Source organism: Quercus suber, unplaced genomic scaffold (genome assembly GCF_002906115.3).
Source record: "Quercus suber isolate HL8 unplaced genomic scaffold, Cork oak 2.0 scaffold_200, whole genome shotgun sequence".
NCBI classification, from domain to species: Eukaryota; Viridiplantae; Streptophyta; class Magnoliopsida; order Fagales; family Fagaceae; genus Quercus; species Quercus suber.
In genome coordinates this window covers 812,290-831,276 of record NW_027069658.1, presented here as the reverse complement: position 1 = coordinate 831,276, position 18,987 = coordinate 812,290, and the positions used below count along the sequence as shown (strand labels likewise).

The window sequence follows — 18,987 nt, the reverse complement described above, 5'->3', positions numbered from 1 at the left end:
TAGATGCCGCAAGCTTCACCTCCGCATTTCAAAAATCCTCGACGAAATGCAGACAAGGACGGCGTTGTTCCGAGATTGAAACGGCATAGGAGGTTTAGGGTTTGGTTTCGGAATCGGATGTACTGTGATGACTTCAACTTGAAGAAGAGGTTAATGGGTGAAGACGTGTCCAAGATTTTGGCTTTGCTCAAGGCAAACAACTCTACAAACAGATGTGTCCAAGATGTGGTGGGTGGATGGTGGTGTGGCTGTTGATCTCGTTGGCGTGGTGCGTGAGGGAGAGGTAGTGGTTGAAGGTCGAGAAGTCTGGGTGCTGAGTTGATTTGTGGGTTTGGGTTGATTCAATGGCTTTGGAAGTGGAGGCTTCTCTCTCTCTCTCTCTCTCTCTCTCTCTCTCTGTTGTTGTTTGTGGTTGCAGTGGATCTAGTGATGACGATGGTGGGTGGATGTGGTGGTTATGGTATGGGTGGGTGGATGTGATGGTCAATGGTGTTGGGTTGAGAGAGAGAGAGAGAGAGAGAGAGAGAATAAAAAATGATAAAGAAAGAATATTTAAATGAAGTGTTAAAAAAGAAGAAGTTTTGTTGTAAGAGATATTGTAAAGTGACATGTTATATGTTATAAAGTTAGTGTTTTAGGTGCTAAATGCTAAAATTTTGAAGATGTTTGATGGGAATGCTCTTTCCCTCTATTTTATGCTTGACTTGATGGCATCCTTATGAGATTAAATTCAATAACTTTATGAGAAGCAACGGGCACAATTTGAGAGACTTAGGGAGTGTTTGGTTTGTGTTTTCAAACAACCATTTTCAGTTTTTAAACAATATTTTACGCATTTCAACACACTTTTTTACCCACACGTATTTTCATAAATGTTTTCAAATAACAATTTTCAGTTTTTAAACACATATATCAAACGGGGTCTTAATTTGGATTTTCAAATCCAGGAATCACTTATATGTGCAAACTACCAATTTCCTAATCTCATTTTTTCTTATTTGACAATGATCAGTTTGAATGATCAATATACAAATGAAGGCTAACATGCTTGATTTACTCGAAATCAGAAGTCTTCGTTGTCTGTCAGAAAAGACATCTTTCTCAAGCTCACCAAATCATAGGCAATGCCATAAATAAATAAAACAGAGGAGAAATTGTGAATCGACTTTCTAGAAATCATTGCTTTTAACGCGTGGGGTGGAGAATTGATTCTAGTTTCATATGAGATAGATGGCAACGGTACCACTGAACCATTAACGACGCTCTAGAAATCATTCAAGTTTAAACAATAGCTTGCTGATTGGAGCCACTTTGACAAGATGATGTGAATTTTGACGTGAACTACTCTATCCAATGGTAAATTGCTATTAAAAAAAACATACTTGCGTGGATTAACTGAATGAAGACTACTAATAAGGATGGTATTATATATCAAGGATGGTATTATCGAAGAGTAATACTACATGCACAAAAGTGCGAGTCAAACTGTGCTAATATAATTTTCAAACAAGTATACAAAGAATGGTCAACTCCTTGCTGGTCAAAGTTTTCAGATGCTGACTCTGCTAGTGCTATGCACAACTGGTCATTCATCATATATATATATATATACCTGCAGGCTGCAACCCATATAGATTATAGAAACTGATATATGAATAAGATATACGAATGAGAAAACAACATAACTACGTACAAATGGCGATCAATTCAAGAATATTGCTGCTAAGCATAGTTGTTCTCTTGCCTATTTGTTCTGTTTCTCAAAAGACGAACAATTCAAGCTTGAGAATAAAAGCAGTAAATCTGGGAGGTTGGCTGGTCACAGAAGGATGGATTAAACCTTCTCTCTTTGATGGCATCCCCAACAATGACTTTTTGGTTTGTACATATGGCTGTATTAACACTTAGTAATTAATGATTGTCCTTTTTTTTACTCTTATCAGTTCTCATTATTTGTCAAATCTTTCTTGAAGTGTCAAGCTTTCTGTCTTTCTGTTATTTTTCTAGGATGGAACTGGGCTTCAGTTCAAATCAGTAACAACTGGGAAGTATCTTTGTGCTGAGACAGGAGGAGGAACCATTATAGTTGCTAACAGAACAGCTGCTTCAGGGTGGGAGACTTTTAGTGTAAGTTTAATTGCCTAAGTAAATTAAATGGTTATGATTTGGAATTTCAAGTAAATAAAGTCCTTTACTTCATTGATATGAATACATATAATATATATGCTGTTCTTTGCTTTGTGTAGTTGTGGAGGCTCAATGAGACAACTTTCCAATTCAGAGTCTCCAATAAGCAGTTTGTGGGGCTCAACAACACATTGTCTTAGAGAATCCTATGAAGAAGATGTTGTTGATGCCAGTAGAACCTTGAGACGGTGTGAAGTTAGTGATGATCTTGATGAAGGCATGTAGCAAATTATGCAGCAAACCTTGAGAAGGTATGTTTCCTTTCTCTCTTTGATGGCATCCCCAACAATGACTTTTTGGTTTGTACATATGGCTGTATTAACACTTAGTAATTAATGATTGTCCTTTTTTTTACTCTTATCAGTTCTCATTATTTGTCAAATCTTTCTTGAAGTGTCAAGCTTTCTGTCTTTTTGTTATTTTTCTAGGATGGAACTGGGCTTCAGTTCAAATCAGTAACAACTGGGAAGTATCTTTGTGCTGAGATTGGAGGAGGAACCATTATAGTTGCCAACAGAACAGCTGCTTTAGGGTGGGAGACTTTTAGTGTAAGTTTAATTGCCTAAGTAAATTAAATGGTTATGATTTGGAATTTCAAGTAAATAAAGTCCTTTACTTCATTGATATGAATACGTATAATATATATGGAGTTCTTTGCTTTGTGTAGTTGTGGAGGCTCAATGAGACAACTTTCCAATTCAGAGTCTCCAATAAGCAGTTTGTGGGGCTGAACAACAATGGGAATGGGATTGATGTGGTAGCTGTTTCAACCACGCCTGGTAAGTCTGAGACGTTTGAGATTGTAAGAAAGTCTGATGATAAAAGCCGTGTTCGAATCAGAGCACCAAATGGATTCTTCTTACAGGTAGTCTAGCTTAATTTCTTGTTTTTGTTCAGTGCTATGCTGTTTTCTTTTTCTACTTTAGGCAAGCAAGATAAATAGTAGCTTCTAATGCAGAAAAATAAGCCTCAGTTTTCTAAATGGCTGCTTATCGTTTGAATTATTTGATAAAATATAAATGACCAAATAGACTGCATGACTATGATGTTGCTTGCCAAATCATTATCAAGGTCTATTATAAGAAATTGATGGGGTCTAATCAAAAGTAGTGGCCTATAATAATTTTGTTCAATTTGTAAAAAAGGTTTAGTAACATATTTTACTATGAACTTGTGCAGGCGAAGTCAGAAGTGCTGGTGACTGCAGATTTTGCAGGGAATAGCGAATGGGGAGACAATGATCCCTCAGTTTTTGTGATGAAAAATTCTAGTGTGTTACGGGGCGAGTTTCAAGTGACTAATGGTTATGGATCACAGAGAGCCCCACAAATTATGCAGGTAAGACTTAAAAAGCTAAAGCATACTATTGAATTGACACAACTATTGATTCCTTCTTGTCTTTACAGTTTACACACAGTATAAAAATGAAATGATGAAAAAAACCATCACTTAAACGAATCTTCACTTGTGTGGGAATATTTTCCTTTTCTACTACCCATAACTTTATCAACAACACTGCACATGCCTAATTTTTCACAAATTTTTTTAATAATATATTAACGACATCCACAAGAAAAAAGATTTTTTCATACTGCTATATGATCTAATTTCTTTCTTCCCCTTGTATAGCTGATCGATGAACATAAAGATGCATTAGACAATGCAAAATCCAATTACGACAAAGTGAAAAGACTGTGGATGAGTTACGGGCATCAGAGGTACTGAGCTAATTCTTGCATGTTTTTGTCTGTGTGCGCTTTTGGGTTGACTTGTTCAGATCTGATTGGGATGTTTATAGGATGACATTGTCTTAGAGAATCCTATGAAGAAGATGTTGTTGATGCCAGTAGAACCTTGAGATGGTGTGAAGTTAGTGATGATCTTGATGAAGGCATGTAGCAAATTATGCAGCAAACCTTGAGAAGGTATGTTTCCTTTCTTTGTGTTTCGTGTTTCTTGTCATTTTGTTCTCAATGTAACAAAGGGCAATGCTAGAGTGAGAAAAAGACAGCTTATGTGTGCAACCCATAACTGGAGCAATAATACCAAATACAATAGATAATTTAAACTGTAAATATTTTTTTATCCAAAACTTGTAATTCTTTTTGTCTACTTGCTCTGTTGAATTTGAATGCATTACAGCTAATGAACTCTAACACAACTGGCACCTCTTCCCCTTATAAGTTCTCAGTAGAGGGTGTGGTCATGGTTCATGACCCATTGGGTGCGTGTGCAAATACCAATAATTTAGAGAAAAAGAAAAAAAAAAATCACAGAACACTATTGAAGCACTCGGACACGTTTGTAGTCATCGCCCCATAACGGTAACCGTTGTCAAAAGTTAGAGCCCATTTCTCTTTGGGCACATCCTTCAGATATCGGTGTGCATCCCGGTTGACATTCTCAATTGAATCAAAAGTGGCATTGAACTTTCGCTCTTGGGTAGCACTTGCTGCCCTCCATACTAGATTCTTTAAAGTTTCATTTTTCCATCTAGTGTTAACATTACTGCATAGATGACGAAGGCAGTAACGATGTTCTGTCATGGGAGGTCGCAGGGAGACGTCTCGATTAGTGTCTCTGAAGATAGCTTGTATCCCAGGGTGTCTGTCAGATATGACACACAGGTCTCTTCAGTCGGTAACATACGTTCTTATACAAGCCAAAAACCAACCCCAAGTCTCTATGCTCTCACTCTCGACAACGGCGAAGGCTAGTGGATAAATCTTATTATTAGCATCTGTCGCCATTGCAATCATCAATTTCCCTTTATATTTTCCATAGAGGTGGGTTGCATCAATGCTAATCACAGGCCTACACTTCTTGAACCCAACAATACATGGACGAAATGCCCAAAATACAGACTTGAATGTACAGGTTCCCCGTTCATAATTATCGTCCAATAGTAAGTTATACTGTGTACCCGGACTTGCATCCGTAAGTCTTGCCAAAAAACGCGGTAACTCTGCATAAGACTCCTTAAAATCTCCGTATATAGCTGCAACGGCCTTTTGTTTGGCATCCCATACCTTATATGTGAACCATAATGATTACGTTAGAAATTAATACAAGTTAAATCATTATAGTTGAAGAAAACAAATAAAGACTTCCAAGGCTATAAGATGAATATAATATTTCTTCCTCTTTATTCGTTTTTTCTTTTTCTTTTTCAATTTCAATTTTCATAATATAAAGTATTCATGGGTTTTGGGAAAAAGTATCTTGGTTATACTAGACTGGTCTGCATGTCTCTACATTGTATTGAAAAAAGAATGTAAATTAAATAATACCTTGTATTGAGATACTTCGAGTTTTAAGTCTGCCAAAACAACGTGGCGTAAGTTCTTTATCTTATACGCAGGGTCTTCTCGTATATAGCGCTCAAGTACGTATGCTAGGAACACCGAATCAATCATCCGACCATTGTGAGCATTCTGAATTTTGTCGCACGTGTGGGGGCCCTTGCATTTTGCGATCTTCCAGACATTGTCTCCCTTGCAACAAGTCGCACGGACTAACCATGGACAAGAATCATCCTCACAACTCACTATAAGCCTCTCTAAGTCTGAATGCTCAGTCTTGAAGCTAAAATTCTCTTGCAATACGTACCAAGTCAACACAAATTTTACTGCCAATTTAGTGGCGAATACCATCCCTTTCAGTGGCTGCTCCCCAGGCGTCCAACTTGATACTTCCGCTTGCATAACCGGTGATGGATCAAACATATTATCCCAAGTGTTTTTAGTGAACCATTTTGGTGTAGAATCAGGACCTGGGCATGTGTCTCTATTCTCTTCTACAACCACATCTTCAATATGATCAACATCCTCATGTTCACCCATGGTATCTAGGAACTCCTCGAACTCATCCCTAGTAACATCAATATGGGTTGCATCATCAGCAACTCCGTAATCATCTTCATTTTCGAATGTGCCCCCATGTAGCTCATCATGAGATAAATGCTCTCCTTCATGCACTTCCTGGGGCCCTGCCTCCTCCTCAATTGAGTTCACACCAGGAAATGTCTGTCATGGTTCATTGCCATACCCATCTCCTGTGTTCTCTGCACACCCTTGATAAGACTGTAGTGGTATTGACTCGATGTGCTCATTTGTAGTTCCATCCAAAACAGTATGTTGTGAACCCTCTCCAGCCTCTACTATGGTGGGCTCAACAGTGACATAGAGCTCCGAAGCAACAAATCCTTTCACCACCATTTGTTCAACAACTTCCCACATCATCTTCACTTCGGCGCCACACGATAACTGTAGTGACTTGTAGACAACCTGGGTGCCTACAACCAGTTGAGGTGCTCGATACACGATGGAAATGTTATGCCTACACTGGTCTAACCCCATCGCCTTCAATATTCTTCATTTCAAATTCATAAGGCCTATCCCACGCTTCACCTTAACACATTTTTGCTTTTGGTTTGAGCCTTGGTATGACAACCCATTTAACTCATGATAATATGTCTCTCCATCATAGTACACATAGAAAAAGTGAAAATCCATCACCGACCTGTTATTAACAATATTAAAAGTTGTCATAATCTATAAATAGTTACATAAATTTGGCGTATGATAAAAACAATTTCTATTCAAACTCAACCTCCTTGACCATGTGTATAGACCAGGGGCAGAGTCAGGGGGGGTCGAGAGGGGGCACTTGCCCCCCCTGACCCTGCCCAAAATTTCCCTTTTTTATGTGTGTAGCAGTAAAAGGTGGAGACTTAATTGAAATTGTGATAAATAGTGCATAAGTAATGAAGCTGCATTAAAAACCCCTTCAGCTACATGTTTTGAAATAAAATTGTAAAGTGGAGAGCCACAGTTGCTTACCATACATCCTTTTTTGTGTGTATGTGTGTATATATATATATATATATATATCCCTATCTTTTTGAAAAGTCAAACTCAATTGAATATGATAAAAACAATTTCTATTCAAACTCAACCTCCTTGACCATGTGTATAGACCAGGGGCAGAGTCAGGGGGGGTCGAGAGGGGCACTTGCCCCCCCTAACCCTGCCCAAAATTTTCCTTTTTTATGTGTGTAGTAGTAAAAGGTGGAGACTTAATTGAAACTGTGATAAATAGTGCATGAGTAATGAAGCTGCATTAAAAACCCCTTCAGCTACATGTTTTGAAATAAAATTGTAAAGTGGAGAGCCACAGTTGCTTACCATACATCCTTTTTTGTGTGTGTGTGTATATATATATATCCCTATCTTTTTGAAAAGTCAAACTCAATTGATTTATCATACATCTTCATATCTTTTTTTTACTTTATCAATATTTTTTAAAGTTTAAATTTAAAAAATAAATAAATAAACAATGATAAAAAAATAAACTTAAATAAAGAAGAAAAAGTCTCAATTGAAGAGACAAAAATACCACCCCAAAAAAAAAAAGTTTCCTTTCAAAAGTATTAAGCAATAAAATTTGGAAACAATTACATGAAAAATTCCATAAAATATAGTAGGGGATTATATTATTGGCTATATATTAAAAAAAAAACTAATAAAATATATGCAATATAATGATATGCAATGATTTTAGGGGATCTTTCAATATTGAATGATCACTTACTATTCATAATACTGGCATTTAATTGTCAAGTTTGGTTAATATTTTGTATATATAATGCATATGTTGTATGCTACATACACAATATGTATTTGTTTATGGAGACACATGTATATTAGTTATAAATTTTGCCCCCCTTAAGGTCAAATCCTGGCTCCGCCATTGGTATAGACATATAAATAATTGAATCTCGATCATAATGTGCACTTAACCATATATATATTCTATACACAAATAAAATAATAAAATGTCAACCATTTCGACTTTATTTTATTAACCCAATTTCTTTGATGAGTAATGAATTCATATTATATGCAAGTTTCATAGGTAAGGTAAGTATGAGAAGGAAAGATTATATTAAGAAACTGTATGGTAGGAAAAGGAAAAAATATACCAAACTGTATATACAGCCCCACTTTTATATCAGATAATTTTAAATTGTGAAGAAATTGATAACTTGATATAAATAGAAAGAAAAAAAGGAGTTTACGCAATTTATAAGTTTATATTAATTGCATATTATTATTTTGTTTTTTACTTCATCTAAAAAATAGTTAATGTTATTAGAATTTTGTTAGAAATTTTTTTTTTCAGTTTACCTTAAAGATAAGAAGTTCACATTAGTGAAGTACAATTCTGAAATTTCTAACCTTGAACGAGTAAATGCTATCGATATGATTTATGTTTTCATTTCTTTATTTATGTTTAGCATATAGCTAGAAAATACTTCTTGTCAATTTTCATATTATTTTTATATTGATGGTTCTAAACTATTAATGCCAATGAGTTATAGCTTACATTATACTTGCAGTTCTGGCCATATATACATTACAAGGCCAAGATTCAAAACCATCTGGATGTGTGACTATGTGGTAATAATAAAAAGATGTTTCAGTTGACATTTCTACTATTATATTATGTAATTAAATTTAATACTCGTTTTGAGGTGAAAATGGCCAAACTCATTACATAGTTAAATTTCCACTATATATATAGAACCATGTATGTATCAGCAGTTGTACACAGTTAATATTGCAAAACTCATTACATGAAAGTCATGCATAAAAATCTCATACAAACACAATCTAAAAACTCATTGAGGTCATTTAACTCATGCAAAAAAATTTTAAAAACTAAGCATTTAACAAATACCTCTATGTACTGGTCACAAAATAATTGACTCACCGGTGAAATGGATAGCACGTTGGTTGATGGAGACACTGACATAGCTCAAGGACTTGCAGATGGTGACCAAACAGTCAAGTTTATGTTGAAAATGTCTGACTCGCACATGGAGTTTCTCAAGAGCTTTGTACTAAAAATGTCTTAATGCTGATGGGTTGGTATTTGGTTAAGTGGTACTTGAGATCAAAGAACTCGAGTACCATTAACTAGCATTTACTCGCACCGTTGGAGCCAGTTCGTATGTGAGTAGGTGGGCAATAACTGTGGGAGTAGGTACTTGAGTTTCAAGGACTCAAGTACCTTGTTAAAACTGCCCAAATTTCGCAGCTGGCTCAGTGTTTTAAAAAAAATATGTAAGGCAGAATGGTACCCGAGTTTCACAAACTCGGGTGCCAATCTGCCTTAAGAATTTTGCAGTTCAATATTTTTTTTAAAATAAGGCAGCTTGGTACTCGAGTTGTGAATCTCGGGTACCAATCTGTCTTAAATTGCAGTTGGTCGGGGTTTTTTAAACAAAACTAGTTGTTGAGGCATGTGCTGGTGCCGCTCCTGCTATTTTAGAGGTTTATTTTTTTAATAAAAAGTTAGACCATAATGTCAAATGGTTGTTTAGCATCTTTATGCATATTCAAAGACTTTTCTTTCATATTCATTTAAAAATAGAAAAATAGAATAAATGATAAAAAGTTATCCAATACAAATTAAAAAAATGGTTTATTTAAATATAAAAGTGGCAAAGGAGAAATATATTATTTTTGGGCATAAATATATTATAAAAGTGGCCAAGGAGAAATATACTAGTCAAGGTTGACCATATATATCATTTTATAACATTCTATTTTATTCAAAACCATAATCTCAATACCCATTAATAATTAAAACACATTGGACCAACCTAATCAACATATATTTACACATTTAACCATAATCTAAAAACTAATTTTCCTAAAAAATAAAATAATAATAATCTAAAAACTAAAATTTATGCCAAATTAAACCTTGAAAATCTCAACAACAAACAACTCCCAACTAACAAAATAGTGAACGGAATAAACAAAGTTTACTTATGTCACATTGATCAAAATAGATTAAATTGTAGGTTCTTAATAAAATATTAGATATAAAAATAAATTAAAATAGAGAAAATATAGTGGATTAAAAAATATCTAGGTCTAATGGAAGAGCAATTTGATAAAAACACACGGTTGTGTTAGAGGAGAAAATAGTATTATTTTGGTTAGTCAAAAGGTATGCATTGGTCATGTTACTGTCACTTTGGAAGGATAGAACTTTCGCAAGTGATGTGAACTAGGGGATACTCATCTCTTCGAAAAATAACCCATACCAAGAGAGTATCCTGAACCAAACTCCATATTAAAGGATGAATTTCACTAGAACCAGCCTAAGCCTATAATTAGCAAACATCCATGGTCTTCATATATGTCAGGTCAGGAGGGGAAAAGACATTGATCCTTGCAAGGGAGGGGAGTTAGGGCAAGAAATCAGTGAGGCAAATATCCCATTATTTTTCATTTATATTTTTATGGTGTTTTACTTGCTTTCATTTTCTATATTAATTAAAAGCATAGGGGAGTTCAATTTTACTAATCATTATCCACATCTAATTGTTGAAGTAATATTTTGTAGTGACTGGAATTCACTTTTGGAACGATTCCTACCCAGACAAATAGCAATAACACGAGCAAAGAGAGAATGGGAATTGGATATTCTTTCTCGTTATCGTTCTATGGTAAGAGTCAAAATTTTGAGATTTCTTATGCATCCACAACTTGCTCCAAAGAAAAATTGTGTTTCAAGTCCATTTTGTCACACAATTTTATAATGAAGTATTTGCAATTAGTGTTTATAACTACTTTTTGTAAGTTCCTATTGGGTTAGCATCTGCTGTTTCAAACTGAATTTGACAATACAGGTGGTCTACTTTGATGTAGGACAAATCGGGAGATTTGTCTATTTGTGCTTGTGGTGGGTTAGGAGAATTTGTGGATCTAGGCATACAGTTGTAGAAGAAAAAATTAGGGCTTGAAATTGGCTAGGGTTTGTGAGGGTTTTTTTTAAGGCTGTTTGTTAGAGAAAATATGTGCGAGGGGTTTCGATATGTTTTTAAGGCTGTATGTTTTTTGGCTCGTGTTTTTAAAAAAATATGTAAGGCAGATTGGTACCCGAGTTTCACAAACTCGGGTACCAATCTGCCTTAAGAATTTTGCAGTTCAATATTTTTTTAAAATAAGGCAGCTTGGTACCCGAGTATGTGAATCTCGGGTACCAATTTGTCTTAAATTGCAGTTGGTCGGGGTTTTTTAAACAAAACTAGTTGTTGAAGCACGTGCTGGTGCTGCTCCTGCTATTTTAGAGGTTTATTTTTTTTAATAAAAGGTTAGACCATAATGTCAAATGGTTGTTTAGCATCTTTATGCATATTCAAAGACTTTTCTTTCATATTCATTTAAAAATAGAAAAACAGAATAAATGATAAAAAGTTATCCAATACAAATTAAAAAATGGTTTATTTAAATATAAAAGTGGCAAAGGAGAAATAAATTATTTTTGGGCATAAATATATTATAAAAGTGGCCAAGGAGAAATATATTATTTTTAAGCACAATCTATATTCATAAAAATTATCTACAATTCAAACAGAATTAACCAATTTTTTTTAGAGAGAAAAAGAGAGAGGGAACAAGGGATACTAATGAACTTGAATTAGCACAAAATTCAAGTTCAAATTCCAGTTCCCTGTTTATTCTTGGTAGTTTTACACTTCAAAGCAGAGGCACAGATTTTTACATTCCTTCTGCAACAACAACATTTCATCAAAACAAAATTTGATGGTAAAGGGCCATTTTGGCCCCCAAGTCATTTGACCTAAAATCACAGTACAATCCTCTCTTACACACTTAGAAGTCCAAAGAAGGGGTTGGTCATTGCAAACTTCAATTCAGACCCAGCTGTGTTTAGAATTTCCATGTCGACCTTATCATTAGAAAGATACAAGGGACTCGTCCCCTTCTATTCTCTCAAACCCACAGAGCTCAAGAAATTCCATACCTCCTCCCAAGTTCCCAACTCTATCCTGTTAAGTGTTAAATAGCTAAAGAATAAATAAAAATCTTACAATACAAGTACACCTGAACCAAGAAAAACAAATAAAAATATTATATGCCAGATTTGAGCGATGTGTATGAAACCCTTCTCTTTTTTCTTTGGGTATATCGAGTTTATACAGAGGAACATGCTGGTCTACAAATGTAACAGGAAATAGTGACAGACCATTAAAGCAGTAGATATTAAGACCGTTCAATTTAAGGCTACAATTAAGACCGTTCAATTTAAGGCTACAAAGAGGATAACACTCGACAAATCTATGCATTACTTGACATTAGTGATCAAAAGAAAAACTAAATATGGCGATCCAACAATCAGGATGGAGAGCTCTTGGCTCTCATCATGACTAATGAGGCTACCTTTTTCATAAAAATGAGCCTGGCAAATTAATGTATTATTTTTTACTAGTTAAAAATCGTGAAAGTGAACCCAATAATAATCCAAAATCGAACCAAAGTAACCTAATTTCCGGGGAAAATAACTTGGCATTACTAGTGTCTTGTGGCAATAACCTATCCCAAAAGTTTCCATCAAAAGGACAATCTGGACTTTGGTGGAGATAACAAATGGTCTCTACTTGATTCAATCAGCTTAGATTACTCGTATAGTTGGTATGGAGGGTTAAACAACATGATCAAACCTCAGCATTACCCCCCCCCCCCCAACAACAACCACATCAATCAAAGAAATTGTTTACCTGGAATAATGGGTTAGTAAGTCGAATCTTCCTAAATTTTTCCTCATCAGGATTTTTTGCGATATTTCCAACATAGATCAGAAGAGTTTCAAAGGCCCCCCTAACTTTGGCACCATCATTCTAGACGAATGTGAGAGTGCTTTTTTTTCTTAGCACACGGGCCCAAGTAGAGATAAGGATCCCGGGCCCAAATACTTGTTATTTTGGTGGACTGGGCTTGGTTCACCGCAGCTAAATGGGGCTGATTACGAACCAAGTTGTGCGCAAGTCATATAAAGCTCCTCAAGATGAAAAATGCAATTCCTCTTAGTACCTTGGGGTGTACTGTCGTAGGATCCCGGGCATACTGTTGTGGGATCCCGGGCATACTGTTGTGGGATCTCGAGGCATATTAGGCCTGTAAGAACCCAGAATCTCTGGTTCTCTGAGCTATATGATCTTTTCCATGTTTATTATGTAATAGAGCTTTGTCCTTTCCCTTTATCTCTATGGGTGCTACATAAAAAAACAAAACACACTACACATATCTTCAAATAATTGTTAGTTTCTTAGATTAGGACATACATTTTAATACATATACATATATGTAAATGAGTTTCATGAAAATGATTCTGCCACGAGGATCCTGGCCCCAATTCTCACAGACTTGGTGCTTTTGAACAAGACTTGTGGGATTTGGAACTCAAGTCCGAGTGGCTTTGCTTGAGCTTTGCCTTCCAAGATAGTTAGATGAGAAGGATTTTAGCAAGAAACAGTAAAGGAAGACAATGCAATAAAGAAATGCACGAAATAATTGTTAGAGATCCTCAAATCAGTATGAGGTATTTCATTATTTTCTTGATTGTGAATTACAATATGCTCACTAAGACATGATACAAGGTTCAACTAAGTTCAAAAATTACAGACTTTGATAGCTATTCAAGCTTCCAAGACTTGCAAAGTTTGAATTTGTTGAATCCGAGTATGTGCTATAGTGGCTGTCTCTGGGATATCAGGAGCAGTTCCTCTGTTTTCTTTTGTTTTTACAGAGCGTTTCCTATAGTTCTATATTCACATGATACAAGTTTCAACTAAGTTCAAAAGTTACAGACTTTGATAGCTATTCAAGCTTCCAAGACTTGCAAAGTTTGAATTTGTTGAATCCAAGCATATGCTATAGTGGCTGTCTCTGGGATACCGGGAGCGGTTCCTCTGTTTTTCTTGAGTTTTACAGAGTTTTTCTTAACGATTCCCTCCCCCCTTTCTATTCTGCATCATGCCTTCTTTTATAGCACAGATCGAGCTCTGGGGTACTGGTGATTTCTCCTTTTTGCCCCTTAGAGTTTGTCCCGTGCCTGGTTGCTTCAGGATCATGTCGTTTCCTTTTCTTCATAGTTTCTTTCTTTTTGTTGTGACCAGATGAAAGTCTCCCAGCTAGCTTCCTATTTCCAGATTTTCCCGTTGGCTGACCTAAGGCTTTTTGGCTTTTGCTCCAGCTTTTCTAGTCGTACTTTTCCTTGTCTCTTTTTTCAAATGGTTGGAACCAAAGCCCTGCGTTTTTCTTTGTACTTCCACTGCGTGTCTGGGTTATAAGGTCCGCGTGCCTTTTGTCTCTTTTCTCTCTTCAAATCTCCTTTAATTCACTTTAGCTGTGCTGCACGTCCTGAGGATCCCGAGCCTCTGGCAGCCTCTAGGGATCCCATCCCAGCTCTTTCACTGGAATTTGCTGGACTTTTTAATGGCCTTTTTTGCTGGAAATCTGAACATATATAAGGCCTTGATGTTGATTCTTCTTGCTGCACGAATTGGGCCTTCTTTATTTTTTTATGGAATGGGCTTTGTTGTGAAATTTTGGACCTCAACAACGAATAAATAGAAAAAGGCAGGGGGAATCAGGCTGCTGACAGAGTAATATGTAAAATATAGAAGTTAATGAAATAGCATGTGACAATCTTAACTAACAAAAATGGAATACATTTGGGACTGGTGAAACCTAAAGTTCACAAGTCAAAGAAATGCAATAATATCTATGGTAGGCACCCTAAAAATATCCTATGCATATGATTTATGCTGTAACAGGTGCATGTTTCTTCACCTTAGTTTAATTAAAAGGCTTTCAAGCAATTAATATGCGCTTTCTTTCTTTAAGTATTTGTATGTAAAGCAAGGAGCTTTTTAGTACATGGTCGTGCAGAGCTATCTATCTTGTAAATAATAAGATGTAGTACCTCCCATTTATCTGAAAACTCAGATGCAAAGGAAATTCACTGTTGTGACAATTTATCTGTGGAGATCTTTAGCCCAATGGATTTCCAAAAAAAAAAAAAAAAACCACCCTTTGACATTATGTTTCACATATAAGAAGTCCACTATACTAGAATTTTTATTCCGGACAACTTCAACACTATGCTTTGCTTTTGAAACATATAATGAGGAAATTGAAGCACACTCTAACCTCAGAATGAATTTGCTAAAAATAGTTTAGGAAACCACTTATAATGTGATGGTTCTACAATAATGTCATAAAACACATAAACCAATCTATTTTTGAAATGTCTTCGAACTCTTGTGCTTGTTACACTATGAGCAATTTACCTGGTGATTGCGCTTAAGAGACCTTAAACATTCTCTCAACTGCTCTGCATTTGTTACAGACTTCAGAGGCAATGATGTCTGCAACTAATAATAAAAAGAACAACATCAAAATAACTCTGCCCTGTAGTTGAAGTAAAGAAATTTATATTATGCAATGGCACAGAAGAGTGCTAAGTTCTATAAACATCACTTTCAAAATAACCGTACCGTTTTTTCCTACAACAAATGAGTGGAAGGTTTTACAGATGCACTTTCTAGTGGCAATCCAAGTCTTGACCTCCTTTCTACCTATGAAGACATGCATAGTTTTTTGAGTCATGGAAATTCTTGAGAAAGGTATTAAACATCAAATCAGGAATAATGAACTAAAAAATATAAATTATCACTTGATAAGATTTAAAATAAAATAAAAACCCATTAGTCTCTCTTCTATTGTTGGTTGTTGCTTACTTCAAGTTCTTTGAGAATATTTTTTGAAAACTTTTTTCCTGTATTAGCACAACTTCCAAAAAATACATATTTCTGTCTATTTTTATTGACCATAAAATACTATAAAGAAAAAAAATTCTCCTTCCATAGAAATGGGCAGGCCCTAGGAAAAGGTGTATTAAGGACAATGATAGCGAAATCTATAATATAAAAGTTTTCATTTGGGAATTGTGTATTTTCGGTAACTTATTTGCATAGTGTTTATCAAAAGATATAGTTTTTGGTAACATTTATGTTTTTTTTTTTATAATTTATTTATTTATATTTTTATGTTAAATGCATTACAAAGAGCTAAAAGCTAAATTATTTGGAAAAACAAAAAACAAAAACAAAACAAAACAAAAAGAAAAAAGTAAAAGCTAAAATGTTTTCAATGATTCCCAAACGCACACATAATCTACTAGAAAAAAGTTATAATATATTAACAATTTTCTAAGCACAATGAAATGTGGAAAAAATTTTCAAGTACCTTATCATGTTCTAGTTTCTTAAGTATTTTCTCCCTTGCTCTTTTTTCTTCCTCCTTTCTTTTTGTTTCAAGGCTAAATAACTGAAAAAACAAAGTGAATATATTAATATTTAAGTTAGAAGGAAATAAAATCTAATGTATTTAAAGACAAAAAGGGATAAATAGACATAAAATTTCCAAATAGAAAAAACAATTACTAAATTAAGACAGACCGTTGTTTTTCATTGCTTTCTAGAATTCGCTTTGCCTCAGTGAGGTCCTTACTAGCTCGAATCCTCTCCTAGAACAATAGCACAACCAAGTCTTTATAAATAAATGCCAAGTACATGAAACGAGCTCTTAACAGAATCCCAAAGTACAAACAGAAGAGTTTGATTTGACAAAAACCAACAATGAAGCAGCAATAATATGTTCTAAAATATAAAAAAGCTATGGCAAGTTCACCGTTGAATAATGTCTTTCAGGGGTAAAAAGAACTTAGGAATCATGATATAAGATCTTTAAGAAATTCAACTATATTAGGCTTCTGTATATGTTCTTGAAATATTCTTGAATGGGTTTGGATATTTAAGAACTTAAGGTTAGATAATAAAAAAGGATTGAGTCTTGATGAATCCTGAAAAGAATTTCATGTTTGATTGATGGTAAAAAGATGAATTGAATGATAAACCTAGGCAACGTTTTAAGAAACCTACTATAATTATTTTCCCAAAAAAAAAATGTTACAATAATTTTATTAAAACTCACATCTCTCAATGAATTTATAGTATAAAGGCCTATAAATACTAAATTTTTGTAAATAAAAAGAAAAAGAATGCTAAACCAAGTTCGTATATGAACCATAATCATATCTCCTTCATTGAATTTGGAATATAATCTTCTAATATTAGTTTGAGCATTGTATATCTCATTCCTAAGTGCAACAATTCTTCTTAAGTTATCATGAATTTCCTATGTGTGACTAGCAAATGTTACAAGTTTGACACTTAATCTTGTAGTTGGAATAAAAAGAAAAGCAGTTCAAAGAATAAAATACGACTCATGGGCCTTTGGTACAGCCAAATCCCAATAATCTAGAAATTATCAAATTACCCTGACTTTAAGAAAGATTGATTAAAACTAAACAAAAAACAACATTACTTAGATAAACAATAAAATAAGACTCTTCAATTTAGGCTAGCTAAGCAAGATCCCAAGAGTCCAAAACACTCCATATTTTATCGTTTGAACATTAGAACCAACTTTTTGCCTCTTATAATTCTTCAAAAGGAGATGCCATTCACGTTCCACTCATTAAATCATCTTAACCATGATATTGAATTTATCATTATAATAATGGTAATTTTCTAGTATAGAAGAGTCTACTTAGAAGAAAATTGCAAGGATATATGTAGAAAAACTTGCATTAATCAATATTTGTACAATAAGTTGCATATTATTCCTAATGTCATACTTTATGAACCAATAGATAAATATATGCAAGCTTTTAAAAAAGGAAAAGGTCATACTCAATGCACAAAGCTCCCACTATTGTGGGATCTAGGAGAGGTGATTGATTGGCAACCTTACCCCCATTTTTCTAGAGAGGCTAATTCCTGGACTCAAACCTGCAACCTAGTTTTGGTGGAAGACACTTGCTATCACACCAAGGCAAGCATTAAAGAGATTAATTATTTATCAATTGATACTAATAAATTGCCAGCTTCACTTTAAAATTTCTCATACTATACACATTTTTTACTTGTGTTTTAAAGCACTATTTTAACTATCTACACCCATCCCTCCCCAAATCTCTCTTTGTCTTCAATTAGAGAAAAAGCAGTAAAAAAGTTAAAAGAGTAATCAAAATTCTTAACAAGAATTACAAAAGGCAAGGTAAAGCCGTAAAGGAGCTATCAAATAAGGAAAGAGTAAACCATAGAAATAACTGCATAATACCTTCTCCGTTTGCATTTCCAGTTTCTTTCTTCTTATGTGATTTATTCCTGAAACTCAACAACATAAGTAGTCATGGAAAGGAACCAGTTAGCCAGAAATAGTAAGATCAATCTAAAATTTTTTTCAAATATTCAACCAAATTAAAGAATTATATATAAAAGGCCAAAAGAGGAGAAAGAATCTAAGGGGGAGTTCTAGATGAACAGAAAAGGAAACCTTAGTTCCTGTGCCTTTATTTTCATTTGTTCTGCGATATGGAAAGGTTGAGGTGAGTTAAGATCAATATCCACTGCTACCTGGGAGAAGTTAAACAGTCAAGCAAACTAATCTAGTGACAGTATGTGCAACACCAAAGATTTTATAAGTTCATGTAAAAAATGTATCAACATATTCACCAAAGACAATTTTTTTCTCTCCACCTCCTTTCAATGAAATGGAGTTTACAAAAAGCAAAGATAAAGTCTGTTGAGGTGCAAAATAATTAAATAGCCACAAATAGGCCCAAGAAAGAGATGAAAAAGACTTTAGGCCCATTTCACACAAAAAAGAGAGAGAGAGAGAGAGAATAAAGGGTGGGCTCTCACAACAAAGGAAAGGAAGGAGAAAAGAAAGAAAAAGGAAAGGAGTCCAGAGGATCTGATCCAGAGGTCCACGAAGAAAAGGGCCCAAGAAAACAGATAAAGGAAACTGCAAGCCAAAGCAAGCCCAGAAGGAAGAATTGGGTCGGGACGCC

The 18,987-nt window shown here is 34.7% G+C and overlaps 2 protein-coding genes and 2 long non-coding RNA genes across 5 annotated transcripts; 1 reads left to right on the top strand and 3 right to left on the bottom strand.

Moving 5' to 3' along the window:
* Positions 1-1,583: 1,583 nt before the first annotated feature.
* On the top strand, positions 1,584-3,624 carry LOC112038098 (uncharacterized). Its single transcript, XM_065779144.1, has 7 exons — positions 1,584-1,878; positions 2,008-2,127; positions 2,247-2,320; positions 2,405-2,486; positions 2,616-2,735; positions 2,855-3,052; positions 3,367-3,624. Exons 1-7 carry the CDS (start codon positions 1,669-1,671, stop codon positions 3,607-3,609), a joined length of 1,047 nt encoding a protein of 348 aa, XP_065635216.1. The 5' UTR covers positions 1,584-1,668; the 3' UTR covers positions 3,610-3,624.
* Positions 3,625-4,457: 833 nt separating this feature from the next.
* LOC111984837 (uncharacterized) lies at positions 4,458-6,545 on the bottom strand. Its single transcript, XM_024016457.1, has 4 exons — positions 6,318-6,545; positions 5,478-6,212; positions 4,837-5,216; positions 4,458-4,794 (listed from the first exon to the last, which is right to left on the bottom strand). The coding sequence occupies exons 1-4, from the start codon at positions 6,543-6,545 to the stop codon at positions 4,458-4,460; spliced, it is 1,680 nt and encodes a 559-aa protein (XP_023872225.1).
* A 5,434-nt stretch (positions 6,546-11,979) lies between these two features.
* Positions 11,980-15,478, bottom strand: LOC136061156 (uncharacterized). Of its 2 annotated transcripts, none has more exons than XR_010631168.1 (3): positions 15,359-15,478; positions 12,785-12,904; positions 11,980-12,055 (listed from the first exon to the last, which is right to left on the bottom strand). It is a non-coding gene; the product is annotated as an uncharacterized LOC136061156 (long non-coding RNA). The 2 variants fall into 2 exon arrangements; XR_010631169.1 differs by having other exon boundaries at positions 11,983-12,073.
* An 87-nt stretch (positions 15,479-15,565) lies between these two features.
* LOC112017204 (uncharacterized) lies at positions 15,566-17,176 on the bottom strand. The gene is made up of 3 exons (XR_010631167.1): positions 16,529-17,176; positions 16,317-16,397; positions 15,566-15,646 (listed from the first exon to the last, which is right to left on the bottom strand). It is a non-coding gene; the product is annotated as an uncharacterized LOC112017204 (long non-coding RNA).
* Positions 17,177-18,987: the final 1,811 nt, after the last annotated feature.

Bases quoted from the DNA above. Each gene is read 5' to 3' on its own strand.
- LOC112038098 (XM_065779144.1), top strand. From the start codon at position 1,669: ATGAGAAAACAACATAACTACGTACAAATGGCGATCAATTCAAGAATA. The intron at 2,487-2,615 runs GTTTGTACATAT...TTATTTTTCTAG, and splicing joins TCCCCAACAATGACTTTTTG to GATGGAACTGGGCTTCAGTT. The intron at 2,736-2,854 runs GTAAGTTTAATT...TGCTTTGTGTAG, and splicing joins TAGGGTGGGAGACTTTTAGT to TTGTGGAGGCTCAATGAGAC.
- LOC111984837 (XM_024016457.1), bottom strand. From the start codon at position 6,545: ATGGGGTTAGACCAGTGTAGGCATAACATTTCCATCGTGTATCGAGCA. The intron at 5,217-5,477 runs GTATTATTTAAT...TTCACATATAAG, and splicing joins TCGAAGTATCTCAATACAAG to GTATGGGATGCCAAACAAAA. The intron at 4,795-4,836 runs GTATGTTACCGA...CATATCTGACAG, and splicing joins TTTTTGGCTTGTATAAGAAC to ACACCCTGGGATACAAGCTA.